Source organism: Monodon monoceros, unplaced genomic scaffold, assembly GCF_005190385.1.
Source record: "Monodon monoceros isolate NGI ecotype Baffin Bay Population unplaced genomic scaffold, NGI_Narwhal_1 Super_Scaffold_15, whole genome shotgun sequence".
Lineage (NCBI taxonomy): Eukaryota > Metazoa > Chordata > Mammalia > Artiodactyla > Monodontidae > Monodon > Monodon monoceros.
Window position 1 is genome coordinate 38423903 of NW_021703771.1, and position 17793 is coordinate 38441695.

Here is a 17793-nt window from a genome sequence, read left to right on the forward strand (position 1 = left end):
GAGTTGAGGTAATATGCTCTGGGAATTTTCTTTCTTTCTTTTTTTTTTTTTTTTTTTTTTGTGATACGTGGGCCTCTCACTGTTGTGGCCTCTCCCGCTGCGGAGCACAGGCTCCAGACGCGCAGGCCCAGCGGCCATGGCCCACGGACCCAGCCGCTCCGCGGCATGTGGGATCTTCCCGGACCAGGGTACGAACCCGTATCCCCTGCATCGGCAGGCGGACTCCCAACCACTGCGCCACCAGGGAAGCCCTGCTCTGGGAATTTTATTAGAAGTTGCTTCTACATACTGAGTCAGCAATAGGTTATTGCAAAATCGTAATTACCAAAATATTTAAGGGTGGTGGAATTTTTGAACTTTTGTTTTGTTCTGTGTCTTATTTTGAACATAGGAGGTATGTGTAATGGTGAAGAGCACATGGTCTGCAGACCTGAGTTCAGGTCTTCTGCGCCCTATGAGCTAAATAACTCCAGACAAGTAGAGATCAGAATATTTGATCTTTTTAAATTTCCAGTACTGCATTGGTGAATTGAGGCCAATAATTCTATCTTTATAGGTTGTTGTAAAATTAACTACCAATAAATGGTAGCTGTTGTAATTTTTATTCTTCTGTGGCAGTTTTACAAAGATAACCATGATTAAATATTTATTTTCTTGATTAAATGGCCTTGGGGCATCCTCTGTATAACAAATAGAAAACATGTAACCTCTCTGTAGCATCCCTTGGCTCAAAGATTACCACTTTTCTGATGAACAGAAACAGTCTCTTCTTACAAATATTAGGATTCTTTGTTTTGTTTTCCGTTTCTGTGCCAAAACAATTTGATAGGACATGACTTCATCAATTCTGTTGCTCACCATCCTGCCACATAGCTATTTGGGATGCACACTGATATCTTAGATCATCCAAATTAATTAAGTCTTATCAGGAAACTGATAAGCTAAGGCACTCAAAGTCTTGACCAGGTTGACAGTCAGTACAGATTTTTGCTTTCCACAATTTCCTGTTTCCTGATAGATTAAAGATGATAAATACCATAATTTACTAGAGTCCACATATTTTCTAGAAATCAGTATGTCTAAGGTAAAGCATATGGAAGAGAAAGTAAGTCATTGACGTTTTGAACAAGACCTCTGGTTCACAGCAGCAGTTGCCACAGTCAGCTGTTTCACCTTTCCTTTTAGAGGTGGTAAGAGTGGTGGTGTGATTGAAGGACCATGGTTCCATCTCAAAGTTCCAAACACTGACAGGAAGACCCTACAACTGTTGTGCTGGCCTTAGTGCTACACTTGCTGAGCTTGATGAGGTGTGCCACCAGATGCTGGTACTTTGCCTCCTTCTTTTTTAATTTTTTGTAATTAGTTACTTTGAAAATAGTGACATATTCAGAAACTTATTATTTCAAAGGAGTATTGGGATGTTCCAAATCATGGTGGTGTTCAAAAAGATAAAGATGTCACCTCATTTACAATGGGAGATGTGAGTTGAAAACTTATGGTCATCTATAAACTTATGGTCATTGTGTTTGAGATGTTGCAATCCTTTGCTGGACTCATTTGTCGTATCTTACCACCAGGTCTCCTTCTATCCTTTCTGTACATTCCCATAGTTTTTTTTCTAGGCAAATTTGTTCCAAACCCTTTTCATCTACTCAAACTACTCCAGCTTTAGAACATTTCTCTAGCCCACATTAAGTTTTATCAATCCTTTGTTTCCTTGTTATTTTATTTTTTTTCCTTTGTTCATTCAAATAGTGCTTGACAACACATAGGCTTTTATGTCCATTACCCCCATTGCAGAGTAATGCTGATTTCCTTTTCACCTCACTTTATCCAAACATAAACAAGAAGGGTATCAATGCTACCAATCTCTGGCTCTGTGAGTCTAGGATCATAAAGAGCAACCCGTTCGTCATCCTGTGACTTTAGTTACCACCTGTGGTGGACATTGTGTATATTTCCCCCAAATCCATTTCATCTTTCTGCTTTTGTGTAGTAGCCATTTGATTTGGATGGAACTGATCAGAGGTGGGGCCCGATTAGGCTGAGCCAATGATTCTCAGCCTTGGCTGCCCATTAGAATCGCTGAAGGAGCTTCAAACAAGAGACAAATTCAGCCAACCAAATCCTCCCCCGCAAAAATGCCTGGGAGTAGAGCGGCACTTTCTAAATAATTCCCAGCTAAAGCTAACATGCAGCCAGTGTTGAGAACCACTGGTCTACTCACCAGGGTATTTCCATCTTCCCTGCCACTTGCATTGATTTAAGAAACTCAAACCTAAACCAGTTAGCTTGTGCCATTCCCCAAGCTACATGAATTGGTTGTGGTGGGTATAATCAGCCTAATCAACATAGCCCAGGACTTTTGTTTTATGGTTGTGGAAATATTTTCTGTTTTATCTCTTTGGTGTGAGGAAATCCTGCTTAGGGGTGGAACTCTTACTTGGAGGAGACAGAAATTCTTGGCTGAGTTCCTGTCCCAGCTGAGTTTTAACAAAGACTTTCCTGAACCATACTTTAGTTAGCCTCTTCTGACCCCTATTCTCTACTCGGCTTCAACGTTGGCCTACAACGTCTGTGTCCATCCGTGCTGAGTCCAGTTTTAGCAAGAATCTTGCTAAGTCAATTCCCATAAAAGTTCAGAGGACTGTACTGGTTGGCTTCTTTCTGTAGTTCCTAACATACCAACTTATACCTAAGCATTGCACATAGATGAGTTTGCTAATGATCCGTTCAGTTAATCAGTATTTACCAAGCATTTACTATGTACTGGATGCTGTGCTAGGTACTGGGGACACAATAATAAACAACATAGATATGATCCTTGTCTCATAGAACTTAACAGGCTTGAAACCAAAATCTGTTTCTATTATCTTAATTATTGTAGGAAAACTTTCAGTTTGTTATGTGTGGTATAATATAGCTGGACAGAGTCTCTAAAACGCTGCCCTGTATCATTTTTGTATGGAGCTAGGTTGTATATAAATAAACAAATCTGTTATTGCAATATAGCTGCTTCTCCAGATAATCGTCAAGACTAGATGCCTTACTTGGTTAGAATATGAGCAACAGAAGTAGGACTTTCCCCAGCAGGCTAACAGAGTACTGCAAGAACTTCCCAATAAGCTCACATGAATTTTGGGTATTTTTTAATCATTTTATTTTTATTTTATTTTATTTTTTAAACATCTTTATTGGAGTATAATTGCTTTACAATGGTGTGTTAGTTTCTGCTATATAACAAAGTGAATCAGTTATACCTATAGATATGTCCCCATATCTCTTCCCTCTTGCGTCTCCCTCCCTCCCACCCTCCCTATCCCACCCCTCTAGGTGGTCACAAAGCACCGAGCTGATCTCCCTGTGCTATGCGGCTGCTTCCCACTAGCTATCTATTTTATGTTTGGTAGTGTATATATGTCCATGCCACTCTCTCACTTTGTCCCAGCTTACCCTTCCCCCTCCCCGTATCCTCAAGTCCATTCTCTAGTAGGTCTGTGTCTTTATTCCCATCTTGCCCCTAGGTTCTTCATGACCAGTTTTTTTTTTCTTAGATTCCATATATATGTGTTAGCTTACGGTATTTGTTTTTCTCTTTCTGACTTACTTCACTTTGTATGACAGACTCTAGGTCCATCCACCTCACTACAAATAACTCAATTTCATTTCTTTTTATGGCTGAGTAATATTCCATTGTATATATGTGCCACATCTTCTTTATCCATTCATCTGTCGATGGACACTTAGGTTGCTTCCATGTCCTGGCTATTGTAAATAGAGCTGCAATGAACATTTTGGTACATGACTCTTTTTGAATTTGGTTTTCTCAGGATATATGCCCAGGAGTGGGATTGCTGGGTCATATGGTAGTTCTATTTTTAGTTTTTTGAGGAACCTCCATACTGTTCTCCATAGTGGCTGTATCAATTTACATCCCCACCAACAGTGCAAGAGGGTTCCCTTTTCTCCACACCCTCTCCAGCATTTATTGTTTGTAGATTTTTTTTTTTTCTTTTGCGGTACGCGGGCCTCTCACTGTTGTGGCCTCTCCCGTTGCGGAGCACAGGCTCTGGACGCGCAGGCTCAGCAGCCATGACTCACGGGCCCAGCTGCTCCGCGGCATGTGGGATCTTCCCGGACCGGGGCACAAACCCGTGTCCCCTGCATTGGCAGGCAGACTCTCAACCACTGCACCACCAGGAAAGCCCCTGTTTGTAGATTTTTTTGATGATGACCATTCTGACTGGTGTGAGGTGACACCTCATTGTAGTTTTGATTTGCAATTCTCTAATGATTACTGATGTTGAGCATTCTTTCATGTGTTTGTTGGCAATCTGTGTATCTTCTTTGGAGAAATGTCTATTTAGGTCTTCTGCCCATTTTTGGATTGGGTTGTTTCTTATTTTGGTATTGAGCTGCATGAGCTGCTTGTAAATTTTGGAGATTAATCCTTTGTCAGTTGCTTCATTTGCAAATATTTTCTCCCATTCTGAGGGTTGTCTTTTGGTCTTGTTTATGGTTTCCTTTGCTGTGCAAAAGCTTTGAAGTTTCATTAGGTCCCATTTGTTTATTTTTGTTTTTATTTCCATTTCTCTAGGAGGTGAGTCAAAAAGGATCTTGATGTGATTTATGTCATAGAATGTTCTGCCTATGTTTTCCTCTAAGAGTTTGATGGTGTCTGGCCTTACATTTAGGTCTTTAATCCATTTTGAGTTTATTTTTGTGTATGGTGTTAGGGAGTGTTGTAATTTCATTCTTTTACATGTAGCTGTCCAGTTTTCCCAGCACCACTTATCGGAGAGGCTGTCTTTTCTCCACTGTATATTCTTGCCTCCTTTATCAAAGATAAGGTGACCATAAGCCCACATGAATTTTGCATTGCTTTGTATATCCAAGCAAGAGCCCTGGTTGTGTGAACATATCCTGGGGTAGCAACATAGCAAAGTAGTTAAGAATATGAACACTGGAAGCAAAATGCTTGGGTTTGAATCCTGAGTCTACAACTTTTGTGCTCTGTACAGTGGGCAAGTTTCATAACTTCTCTGTGCTTTATTTCCTTATCCATCTGTAAAATGAGAATGTTAATAATAATGCCTACCTTTTAGATTGGTTAAGAGGAATATAAAGAGTTTAGAATGGTTTCTGGCACAAGGTACACCCGTATATCACTGTTTGCTCTTTGATGATGTTGATGATAAAGATAGACCCACTTATTTACATCTCAAATTCTCTTACTGGTTTTATGGTAGTCTTATTATGAGATCTTTTAAAATATGAGCAGAATCTTCATGTGTAGTTTGCAGAAGAGGGTAATCATCAGAGATTAGTTTGTACTTTCCTTTTTCTACTCATGAGAGGGGGAGATCATCATCATCATTGGACTCCAGTCCTACTTTGTGGGCCCGTGGGTATATGGTGCTGTGCCCTGAGTTAAGCAGGCAGCCCCTGCTCTCTTGGAGTTTATCTTCCAAGAGTGACTACATCAGTTTAGATAATCAAGTAAAGGTCATAAAAACAGTGAACTGTGAGTTGGCCAGACACTTTAAACATAGAAAATGTCCTATATAATGGAAGTTTACTGTAATACAACCCATTAAAGTGTAGATTTAGTATAGTTGCATATATCTCATACACAGTTTTAGACTAAATACCTGAAGGAAATCATAATAGAATCATACAGTATGGGGACTTCCTGGTGGTCCAGTGGCTAAGGCTCCGCGCTCGCAATGCAGGGGGCCCGGGTTCGATCCCTGGTCGGGGAACTAGAACCCACATATCGCATCTAAGGGTTCACATGCTGCAACTAAAGATCGCGCATGCCGCAATGAAGATCGCGCATGCAGCAACGAAGATCCTGTGTGCCGCAACTAAGACCCGGCACAGCCAAATAAATAAATAAAAATTTTTTAAAAAATTGAATCATACAGCATGGATCTCTAGAAGAGCAATTAGCATATTTATACTGGGCAGAGGTAATTACTTTGGGACAGGGATGGAGGAGTTGGGGAGCAAAAATTAATCCTGTAAATTGTATAAGGTGAAAGAAAAATGAACCTGTGGCTACTGCTTAATAAAGCAGTGTGACATGGTGGGAAGACCATGGATTTGGGGGCAAGAATGATCTGGGCAAATCATGGCTCAGCTACCTACAAACTATGTGGCCTCTCTGGAGCTCGATGAATTCAAAGGAAAACTGTTTTCCCTTCCGACTGTAGCTGCAGAAAGGGTAAGATTTGTGGCTCAGCTTAGAAGCAAGTATATATAGGTGTGGTTTTTAGCTTCAGTCCTGGCTTTTTTTTTTTTTTTAATCTCACAACTATTATTTCCTTTTTTACTCTTTTTTAAAAAATGCCTTCCTGTATGCTTATTAACGGACCAAGAGTATTAGTGATTGTATTGGTTCACTAGGGCTACCATAACAAAATACCACAGCCTGGGTGGCTCAAGCAACAGAAATGTATTTTCTCACAGCTCTGGAGGCTAGAAGTCCAAGATCAAGGTGTTGATGGGGTTGATTTTCTCTGAGGCCTCTCTCCTTGACTTGTAGATGGCTCTCTTCTCCCTCCGTCTTCACATGGTCCTTCCTTTATGCACACACGTCTGTGTCACCAGTTATATTGGATTAGGGCCCACATAAACACCTCATTTTAATGCAGTCACCTTTCAAAGGCTCTTATCTACAAATACTGTCCCATTCTGAGGTACTAGGATTAGGCCTTCAACATATGAATTTGCAGGGGACACAATTCAACCCATGGCAGTGATTAAAAAAAAAATGGTAATAACCTCCCTCATACATTTCTTTAACTGTAAAATAGGGATATAAAAATGATGACTTTGTTCTGTGTATGATTATTGTGAGGATTATAATGAGAAATTCACCTCAGTTGACTGGCACAGTTGAGTCACATAATAGGTACTTCGCAATTGTTAAATATCCTCCTTTCCTGCCTTTGGCAAGGGAGAGAAATTCTGAAATTGCTTGATTAAAAAAAAGAGACACAGACCTTACCTGCTACAGTGATAGGGTGTGGGTGTTTTAAGTGTCAGAGACAACTGGGGTAGCCAGGGAAGGAAGAGTGGGGCAGTGGAGAAAAAAAAATGTTTTTATTTACTTTGGAGCATGAGATGATCAAGAAAGCAAAGGAGCTGAAGTGGCTTGAGGTAGACTCCAAAACTCAAAAAGCCCAAAGAAGAATTTAGCCCTGAAGTGAGAGAACTTCAGCAATAATGTTAAGAATTTTAGACTAAAAGGCATCATGATTCAATTCCTTTATCTTATGGAGGAGAAAACTGACATCCAGAGAGGTTAAGTAACAGGCTAAAATCACATAGCTAAGCAATTGGTGGAAGACTAATCAACTCTGAAAAATTAAGTCTATGATTGGGAGGAACAGAATATGATAACTTGAGGAAAATATCTGAATTCTACCAGACTGTCAGAGCTAAAGCTGTATCTTATTCATTATTGTATCTCCAGTTACCAGGGATGTGCCCAGTGTATAGTATTCAATGATGATTGTTAGGATGATTCAAAATAGATATTGAATTTGCAGGGGACTTGTTAAACCATAGGTGTACATTTTTGTGAATAAATCAATGCAGCATACTTATGAAATATATGGAACATCTTTAGTATCATCCTGGAGATCAGTATACAAAAAATTACATTAATAAGTGAGTTTCTAAGACCGCTGGATCTAAGGGCACTATTCAAAAATCAATTGTATTTCTTTATACCAGTAGCTGATACATACTAACGAATGCACATACACTACTGGTGGGAGTGAAGGTTGCACAATCACCTTGGAAAACTGACAGTATTCACTAAAGCTGAGTATACTCTTATCCTATGATCAAGCAGTTACTCTTCTAGGCAGTATATATCCAGCAAGAGCATGTGCACATATGTACCAAAAATCATGTGCAAGAATGTTTGTGCCTGCATTATTTGAAAGAGCTAATAACTAGAAGCAACCCAAATGTCCATCAACAGTAGAATGAATCAATAAATTGTGGCATATTCACCTTGTGGGTATGGTACAACAATCAATAAGCTACAACTACACAAAACATGTGGATGGATGAATCTTGTAAACCATAAAGGAGCCCATTCACAAAAGAATACACACTATATAATTCTACTTATATAAAGCTCCAGAAACAGGCAAAATTCTATGATGCTAGAATCAGGATACTGGTTACCTTTGGAAAGGTAAAAGAGGATACTAAGGGGGCTTCAGAGGTGCTAGTAATGTTCCATTTCTTGATTGAACTGGACACGTATTTGTATACTTCTCTGTATTTTTTATACTTAAATTATAAAAGGCTTAAAAGTATGTATTGAATTTTTATATATCATTGATATCCTAGAAGTAGTATCACATGATTATTTTAAATGAGACTGAAGCAGCTGTCAGAATGTATAGCTGCTTCAGTATGTATATTTGAATGTATAGCTGCCTCAAAAAATAAATAGAATTTAAAAAGACATCCCCACCCAGTCTCCCACCCTTTTTTGGTTCAGTATTTCTTTTTGTACTCTTACTTGTTGTTTACTTATGGAATTGTATTTTTAACAAACAAAATAGTATAGTATGCAGTATAGCTTTTCAGTATTTAAATAGTTATTTCTCTCAGAAATTTTAAGGTATCAAAAAGGATTAAGCTTAGAACTGTGTGTAATATGATCCCAATTTTTCTTTCTGTCTGTCATCATTTCTAGGTGTAAAGGAAAAACTTGGAAGGATATAAGCGATAAGCAAACTTTTTTCTGAGAAGGGGGTAAACTTTCTATTTTTATATGTTTGATATTTGAATTTTTTACAATAAGCATGTGTCTCTTTTTTTAGTTTAAAAAGGTACAATTTTTAAAAATTAAGCAAAAAGATAGATCTTAGCTATTAAAATATTTTATATCCTAGAACTAGAAAAACTCTCAATCTTTTTTCCTTTTATGCTTACTTATTAAAAATGTATGAAACCTAACAGTTGAATACTGTCAAGAAAAACACCAATAATTTAGATCTTTAAATTCCTATTTAATGTCATCACTTAGATAAAACATAAAACTTTGATTTATATGGTTGGTTTTTTGTTTTTTCTGTTTTTCCAAATTTTCTAGAGTAAGCAATATTACTTTTATAATAGAAGTATTTAAGGGAGGCAAATCTTTAGTATTTCAGTCTTTGCTGATGAGGTTAATATGTTGTACTTTTAAAGTATTTTTCTCCACTAATATTTATTGTTCTTTTGTTCCAACTGGGAAGGGAAAAGCCAGACTGGAAGCTATAAAAAGTTATTTTGTGAGATGCTGTTTTTCTAATGGTATTATTAAGAATTGCTAAAAATACACACAATAGATCTTGAGGAAAATGCAAACTGTTGGAATACAGTTCTTTTAGTGGCATACTTTTCTTTCCAAAGTCAAAAGCCTTTGACTCATGAATATGCTCCCAAGGGTGAATTAACCTCCCTCCTTTTCCTCCTCAAGTTTCCTAATTGCATTTTTAGCTTGTGTAATTGTATTTGTCCTTTGTATACATAAATATACAAACCATTTTAAAATAAATTCAGTTTGCTGGCTGATTAGTTTTATACATTTGAATTGGATGGTGGTAAGAGGTCACAGGTCTTGTAAATATCCCTGGAAATTAGGAAATTGCTTAGAGATCAGGCCCGTTTGACTAGATTCATCCTCAACTTGGAAATAAAGTTAGTTTTCACTTTCCTCCACCCTTCTGCACAGTGGTTTGAAGACTCTAGCTTAAGTGAATAAGATCAGAAATTTTGAGGTTTATTTTTCTTTAAAAATATAAACTGAGTATTAGTATTTTTCAGACAATTAAGGGCTAACATCTAAAGGCTTTGGTTATAGTTCTTATGCTGCTGATTAGGTATTCCTTGCTGGTGATTAGTGAATGTACAAATGCAATCATTCGGTAGGGTTTAATCACTTATATGAGAGGGAAGTTCGTTACCCAGAAGGAGAAATTGAAGCTTGTATAACTTTCATTAGCCTTATTTTTTTAATAGCAAAAAAATAAAGAAGAATAATTTTTGACTAAATTAGGAATATTGACTAATATAAGATAAATTGTTGTTTAAAAGAAATAGAGAACCTGGGGAAATACACTTACATGAATATACTTTTCCACCATGTAGTATATTGTCTGTATTATAGGTAGCTTATGAATAGTTGGCCCTTACCAAACCAGGACAGATTTCCCTCAGAGAGAGAGAGAAAGAAGTGCTAGCTGAACAAGTGCATCTCATTCTTTCTTTGCACTGGGTGGCTGAGCCCCACAATTATAGCAGGGGTCAGGGGAGGAAATGCCTCCTTTCCCAGGTTTCCTACATTAACTTAAATTTGAGAAGAAGAGAGATGTATAGCTATACCTTTTTTTTTTTTTTACAGGCCTCTAAGGCAATGGGAGAGTGGAATGCATGTATTTGGGCAATGCTGTATTTCTTTCTGGTGAGATGAGTTAAGGGCCTGAGCCCTGAGGGTAGGTTTGAGCCACTTGGGATGATGAACTAGGGAGGTGTGGGTGGCTGCTTAGGCCAAGCATTGCACAGTGGCGTGACTCTGTTAGCTTCAGGTGTGGTTCTTCAAATGTGTAGTCAAAAAGCTTAGCTTTGGGCTTCCCTGGTGGCGCAGTGGTTGAGAGTCCGCCTGCCGATGCAGGGGACATGGGTTCGTGCCCCAGTCCGGGAGGATCCCACCTGCCGCGGAGTGGATAGGCCCGTGAGCCATGGCCACTAGGCCTGCGCGTCCGGAGCCTGTGCTCCGCAACGGGATAGGCCACATCAGTGAGAGGCCCGCGTATACTGCAAAAAAAAAAAAAAAAAGCTTAGCTTTGTAGGCTCCCCAGGGGAGCAGCCTCTTCTTGGGGATTATTTTATTCTAACCTAATTCACAATTGCTAATATATAAATCAAAATGCTGTAGCTTTTCCAGCCTTCCAGGCCAGTTGGTCTTCACTCCGAGGGTGACCAACTATCCCAGTGTGCCCAGGACTCTCGTGGTATTAGCACTGAAAGTGCTGCTTTCAGGAAAAAAATCCTCAGTCTTGGGGAAACCTCTCAGTCTCAGAGGGATGGTTGATCACCCTATTTTACTTCCCTGAGCCCTTAGCAGCTGTAGCATAGGAGGAGGGGAAATGCATTCTCGCTGCCACTGTGTGCAATCTCTTCCCTGTAGTACAGATGATGAAGAGCTCTTACATAGCAGTACAACCCAGGATGTAATTTCAGGGAGGAAGAATGTTGCTACATCCCAAGTGTGCCCAGATAGTGCTCTTGTGATTATCTATTGCTGCATAACAAATGACTACAAAATTTAGAGGCTTAAAATAACATTACTATCCCTTCTGGTTTCTGTGGTTCTGGGATTTGAGAAAATCTCAGCTGACAGTTCTGGCTCCCTCATTATGACAGTGGCTACAACTGGAACAGCTGGAGACCAGTCCAACACCTCTGTCTTCATGTCATCTCAAGGCCTCTCTATGGGCTACTTTAAGCTCTCCTGGTTGCTTTCAGACAGGTGATGCTTACCTGGCAGTTTAGGGTCCTGGAGCAAGTATTCTAGCCAACAAGAAAGAAGCTGCCTCAAATGTCACATCAGATATTATTGTATAGCATCATTTTCACCAGAGCCACAGGATTCAAGTGGGGAGCATAGACCCCACTTCTTTTTTTTTTTTAATATTTATCTATTTGTCTGCGCCAGGTCTTAGTTGCAGCACGCAGGATCTTTAGTCATGGCATGTGAACTCTTAGTTGCAGCATGTGGCATCTAGTTCCCTGACCAGGGATCGAACCTGGGCCCCCTGCATTGGAAGTGCTGAGTCTTAGCCACTGGACCACTACGGAAGTCCCTAGACCCTACTTCATGATGGTTAGAAGGTCAACGTCACAGCCTGTTGAGATGGAGACATTGCAGCCATCTTTGGAAAATATAATCCACCACAATTACCTTAGCTTCCAAATGCAGTTTTTCATTAATAAAAGTAGTAAAGTTGTTAAAATATGGTGTTTCCTCATGAATTTTCTTAGTGCAATTTTTATTTCGAATGAAAACAAAAAGATCAGCCTGTAAATGTTACTTGAATCGTTCTGAGAACTCTTGCTTACCACTGTTCTACTGGAATGAAAGTGTGTGTGTGTGTGTGTGTGTGTGTGTGTGTGTGTGTGTGTGTCTATCTTCCCAAAAAGCCAACTGACCAACATAGGTGTAGTAAAAGTTCATTTGCTTCCATAGTAAGAATTTTAAGGTATGTGTGTGTGTGTGTGTGTGTGTGTATGGGAGTTTCTATGCATACATGCACCCCAGAGGATGGAAAGGAAAGAGTAACTGGGAGGAGACAAGGACAGCAGTGGCACAGGACCATTCGGGTTGAACGGAAGCATTCATAGCAGGAAAGAACTCTGAAGACATTGATGGCTGGAGAGGGAGCTAAGGAACGAGGGCAGTGGCTATCATTTAGAAGTGAAGGGCAGGTATACCTATAGCATCACTTTAGAACGATCATTCAGTTTAAAATGTGGATGCTAATGTTCTGATGCAGCTTTCTTAGACTGTCTCCCATTGTGATGCTTAAGACCCATGAGTTATTTTTTCTGATAGCCTCCAGCTTCTCACTTCAGAGTAATGGAAATTGGAATTTTAAAAAATCTAATGCGGTTATTTGGGGAATTTGCTGACAGCACAGTTTTAACAAAGTTTGAGGAAGGCATGCTACAAATCTTAATTTTATTAAACTGATATTTTTTGGCTTAATAAATGTTTAATATTGCAACATTTATGATTCTTACAGGAGTTCTATTGTTTTGTCCTAAACTCATTATTTTATAAAGGAAAATTTGAAAAATTAAAAAAAAATAGGATAGCAGAAAGATTATAATTCTAAGCTACCATTTGTTTAAAAAGATATTTTATGTGTTTGGATTGTAGGAATACTGTAATACTGTCCAGCTAGATTCTGGGATAGATTATCGGAAAAGGGAACTTCCTGCTGCAGGAGAACTCTACTACCTGTAAGTTGTTTTTTAATTTTCATTTTCTAAGTTTAATATCTAATAATTAATCAGGAAAAGATGAGAAAAATAAGCAGGGTAATTATTAGAAAATGAAAGCCTAGTTCTAAAGCCTGTGATTTTTAAAATACAAAATGTTATAATGTTAACTTCTTTAAACTGTGTTTTCTGCCATCCACATTTGCATGATTTATAATGTGTGATTGGTGGAAACCCTAATTAGTTTTTTGGGGAGGAGTGATGACAGATGGTTAGAAAATAATGAGTATCCTTTTTAAGAAACTCTAGTATTAGAGAATATCTTTATTGTGCTCAAGTAATTAATTATTTATGGACATCTTCTGACAAATGTGTCATTTCTGTTCTCTGAAAATTGTGTTTTATTTTGTCAATCTGTTTGTATTTATCATTGTTGATTGACTTCCATACATAACTATGTAAAATATATATACACAAGTACAACTGGATATATTTTGTCTTTTAAAAGCTCAGACTTGGGCTTCCCTGGTGGCACAGGGATTAAGAATCCTCCTGCCAATGCAGGGTATGTGGGTTTGATCCCTGGCTCAGGAAGATCCCCCATGCTACAGAGCAAGTAAGCCCGTGCACCACAACTACTGAGCCTGTGCTCTAGAGCCTGTGAGCCACAACTACTGAGCCCACGTGCCACAACTATTGAATCCCGTGTGCGTAGAGCCCGTGCTCTGCAACAAGAGAAGCCACCGCAATGAGAAGCCTGCGCACCGCAATGAAGAGTAGACCCCGCTCTCCACAGCTAGTGAAAGCCCACGCACGGCAATGAAGACCCAATGCAGCCAAACAAAAAATTAATTAATTAATTAATTAATTAAAAAAAAACCTCAGACACTCCTGAGTAGGAGCAATTTATAATAATAGATGTGTTCAGCATGTGTAGTTAATGCTGAAAAACAAATATAGTTTGTTTTAAAAATGTCATTTGTGAGAACCTGAAAAGGAAAAAGTGCCTTACAAATGCAAAGTGTTGTTTAGTGTATGCTGCTAGTGTTGGGCGCCTAGTGGGTTCTCAGTAAATAGGTCTGTCTAAGGGCTAATTGTGATTTAACTCAAAGGCATGTTTCTGCCAATTTCAATTTTGATGACAGCGTGCATATGAGAGGTTCAGAAAAGTTCTTGTCTCTGCCACCTTGTAAGCAGAAGTACTTTACTGTTTTTGAAGCAGAAATTAGCTAGAAAAATCACATAATTAAAATTGCATACTTTACCGTGTACCAGGGGGACTGTTTCAGTTTATTATTCAGATTCTGATGATTATTATAGGAGGCTCTTCATCTGCCCTTAAGTACTTTGTCTTTAAATACTTTATAATTTTGAAAAATTCTTAGAACACTTTTTTTTCTGCTTTAACTTGGAATTTTTCCTCTCCATTTCTTTTATGTTTGTGCTTTCTGGTCTTTTTATTTTTCTGATATTCACAAGATTTCCCTGAAGCTTTGTTACCTATTTCTTGATGTGCCAGATGTATGGTACTTAGAAATTAATTTATTATTATTCCTTTTATTCTTTTTCAACAAATCCTTGTTTTCCCACAAAGTATATCCTTATGTGGAAGAATTAAAACATTTTCCTAAAGAGAAGTTCTTTCTATAAAGATGGTTGCCTGACTCTAAGTCATGAAATTTGTTTCCGGGTGCTAGAGAGGTCTCGGTGGAATTTACAGGAGTTGGAAAGGCTGCTTTTGCTTCAGCAGAGCCACTTTCTCTCTGACCTACTCTGTGTTGCCTCTTCCTCTTCCTGAAAAATGTAATACAGTTCTAACACATCGAAATTCAGGTTTGTACTTTAAACAAGTACTGGAGGAAATCAGAATCTAACAACGTCTCAGAGTCCAGAAAACTAGAATCTACAAAGGCTACTGTGAAACTCTAGAATGGCTTTCTTAAAAATATGTAAATTCTTTAACCTTCAAGGAAAGTAGATTTATTTTTTTAATTTTTAATTTTTATTTTATTTATTTATTTATTTTTGGCTGTGTTGGGTCTTTGTTGCTGTGCGCAGGCTTTCTCTAGTTGCGGCGAGCAGGGGCTACTCTTCGTTGCGGTGCACGGGCTTCTCGCGGTGGCTTCTCTTGTTGCGGAGCATGGGCTCTAGGAGCGTGGGCTTCAGTTGTTGCGGCATGCGGGCTTCAGTAGTTGTGGCTCGCAGGTTCTAGAGCTCAGGCTCAGTAGTTGTGGTGCACAGGCTTAGTTGCTCCGCGGCATGTGGGATCTTCCTGGACCAGGGCTGAAACCCGTGTCCCCTGCATTGCAAGCGGATTCTTAACCACTTTGCCACCAGGGAAGTCCTAGGAAAGTAGATTTATTTATGAATTTAACATCAAAAGAGCTTTATCATAGTCTGATTATCAAGAATATAGAGCCTGGGGGCACACCTCAGAGGGAAGGCATATACGTGTGCCTGAGGAGAATTAGGAATTAAAGTCATCTCAGAAGTGGGAAAATAGTATTAGATACCCAGATGGGATGCTAGGGATGTCATTTGTATTGTTTCACATGAGCCCTTGGGTAGAACTTCTTTCATGAAAGAGTAAAAGAAAAGTTTCTTGGGTCATGTTAACATTTCTGATTTAATTAGGTTTCGTTTTATCTTGTTCCTATAGGAAAACATTACTTTCCCCTTTATAACAGATTTTAATGTGCCATGCTATATATTGCCCAATTAAAGCATGTATTTCTCTTTATTACCCTCTGCCTAAACATCTGGAATTGGTTCCTGAATATACAAGTCTTGACTACTCCCTTTGTCAATCTCACTGGCACCCCAACTAAAAAAAAAGAAAAGCAGAATTCTAGCTTCCCTCTAGGGGAACATCACGCATTATCTCAGAATTTCATATATGCAGAATCCCATATATGATCTTTAATTAAGTAGAAATAGTCATTAATTCAGTATTTTATTAGTCTAACTTTCTAAAAGCCAATCTAAAATGTCCCAAAACATAATTCATATAATATCAAGAATTACCAGAGATTTAAAAAGCTGCTCCAAAATTTGACATGGAACAATTTCTATAGTTCATAATATTGTCTGAGTTACACAAAAACTAATTCATACAAGCCATTGTATGTTTGTATGTAATCTATTTCAGTTGTAGTTTTATATCACATTAAATTTAGAAATCCTAGAGTACCTTTATAAATAAGTTCCAGTTGCTTTTGGCTCATCCCAAGAAGTTTTTAATCTCACATAAAACTAACTCAAAAGAGAATTTAAATTTAGCATGTTGTAAGCCACAGAGCTTGAGTGCAAAAATCCAAACTTTTGCATAGATTAAAACATCCCATGGTTCTCCAGTTTTTCATTCTGTGGTAACTGATCTCCCCAGAGGTGAGCACAAAGTCATTTTCTTACTGGTTTCTTGGTGGATTGGGCTCAGTAAGATTCCCCATGAGTGGACTATGGTTTGCCAAAATCCATACAGGTCAACCAAACACTGGGCTTCTTGTTTGCACTTGGGCAGAGACTTGGACCAGTAATTTATTTTGAATTACCTGGTGTTTGCCAAAGGAGGCCCCATCCCGTGCCTTCCAGAGAATTTAACTGCTTCAAATTAGCTCTCTACTATGGGGCTGGTGACACTAGAGGTTATCATTTTATATATGCAACAATGAGCATCTCTTTTCTGACAGGAAACACCACTGCTGAGGGGTCCATAGGATGCTGCCCCAGACCATTTTGCTGTAAATTCTGTGAAGGGTTATGTTTTCCTGGAAAGAGGAAGTCAGGTCACCTTGGACTCACCCTCACTCTCTGTCTCTTTTACTTTTTCATTCAGGAGCTGAGTAGTGCAGGTTCCTTTTTTCTACTAAAAAGAAGGAAGGAAGGAAGTTGAAGAGAGGTTTCCTATTCAAGCACCATATCTCCACCATACTCACATACAAACACCCTACCCCCAACATAGAAGCCATGGCCTCAGTGGAATATTTTAAACTGAACCAAAAGGGGTACAGGGAGGTGTTGGGCCTTGGATTTGATTTTACCCTACTTATGAAGTAATAGCTTTGCCTGTATTATTTCATGAATGCTGGCAGAAGACACAAGAAACCTGGGTCAGAGACAAAGGATTTTATTACTCTAGGCACAGATAGCATGTTGAGTCAGTTCCCTCCTTGCTCCAGAGTCCCATTAGGGAAGGGAAGAGGAGTTTTGCTGAGGGCGCAGATGGATGCCTGCATAGGCAGTGAGTTGTGTTACAGGAGAGGAACTCTGAGTTTGGGGAATGTACCAATTTATAGTCAGAAGTAAGCAAGACTGCTTTTTTCCCAAGGGAGACGTTGCCTCATCCCTCAAGGTTTCTCGCTGCAAATACACTTTAAGAAATGGTTAGGGCCTTGCATTCTTGGCATACTTGGCAAGAATGTGGGTGAGTGAGAGACCCAGGGATAACTGTCTCTCCTCACAGGGGACATTTATCAGACTTTTAACCTTAAAGAAGCCAGACTTTCTCCCTTTATTTCATTTGGCTCCTATCCACCAAAGTCATCCACCACTTCAACAAAATTATATCTGAATGGGTTATTCAGTTATTTAATCCCTCAATTAAATTGTCTCAAGATCATTTCAATTCCATGTATATGGGGACTATGGATCATACTGAAATGACGAAAAATATATGTTACAACTTTTCAGACAGAGACCAAATAGTCACATTTTCTTACCTGGCTAACATAGTACATGTATTCATCCATCTTTTTTTTTTTTTTTTTTTTTTTTTTT

The 17793-nt window shown here is 38.8% G+C and overlaps 1 protein-coding gene across 7 annotated transcripts in view; it reads left to right on the forward strand.

Annotated features, from left to right (window-relative positions):
- AFG1L (AFG1 like ATPase) overlaps positions 1-17793 on the forward strand; it is a 190787-nt gene that overhangs the window by 111658 nt on the left and 61336 nt on the right. For all 7 annotated transcript variants that reach the window (XM_029223731.1, XM_029223730.1, XM_029223734.1 and 4 more), the window contains one exon: positions 12956-13038. In XM_029223731.1, coding sequence (XP_029079564.1) covers positions 12956-13038 — 83 coding nt within the window. The remainder of the gene's footprint in view (positions 1-12955; positions 13039-17793) is intronic.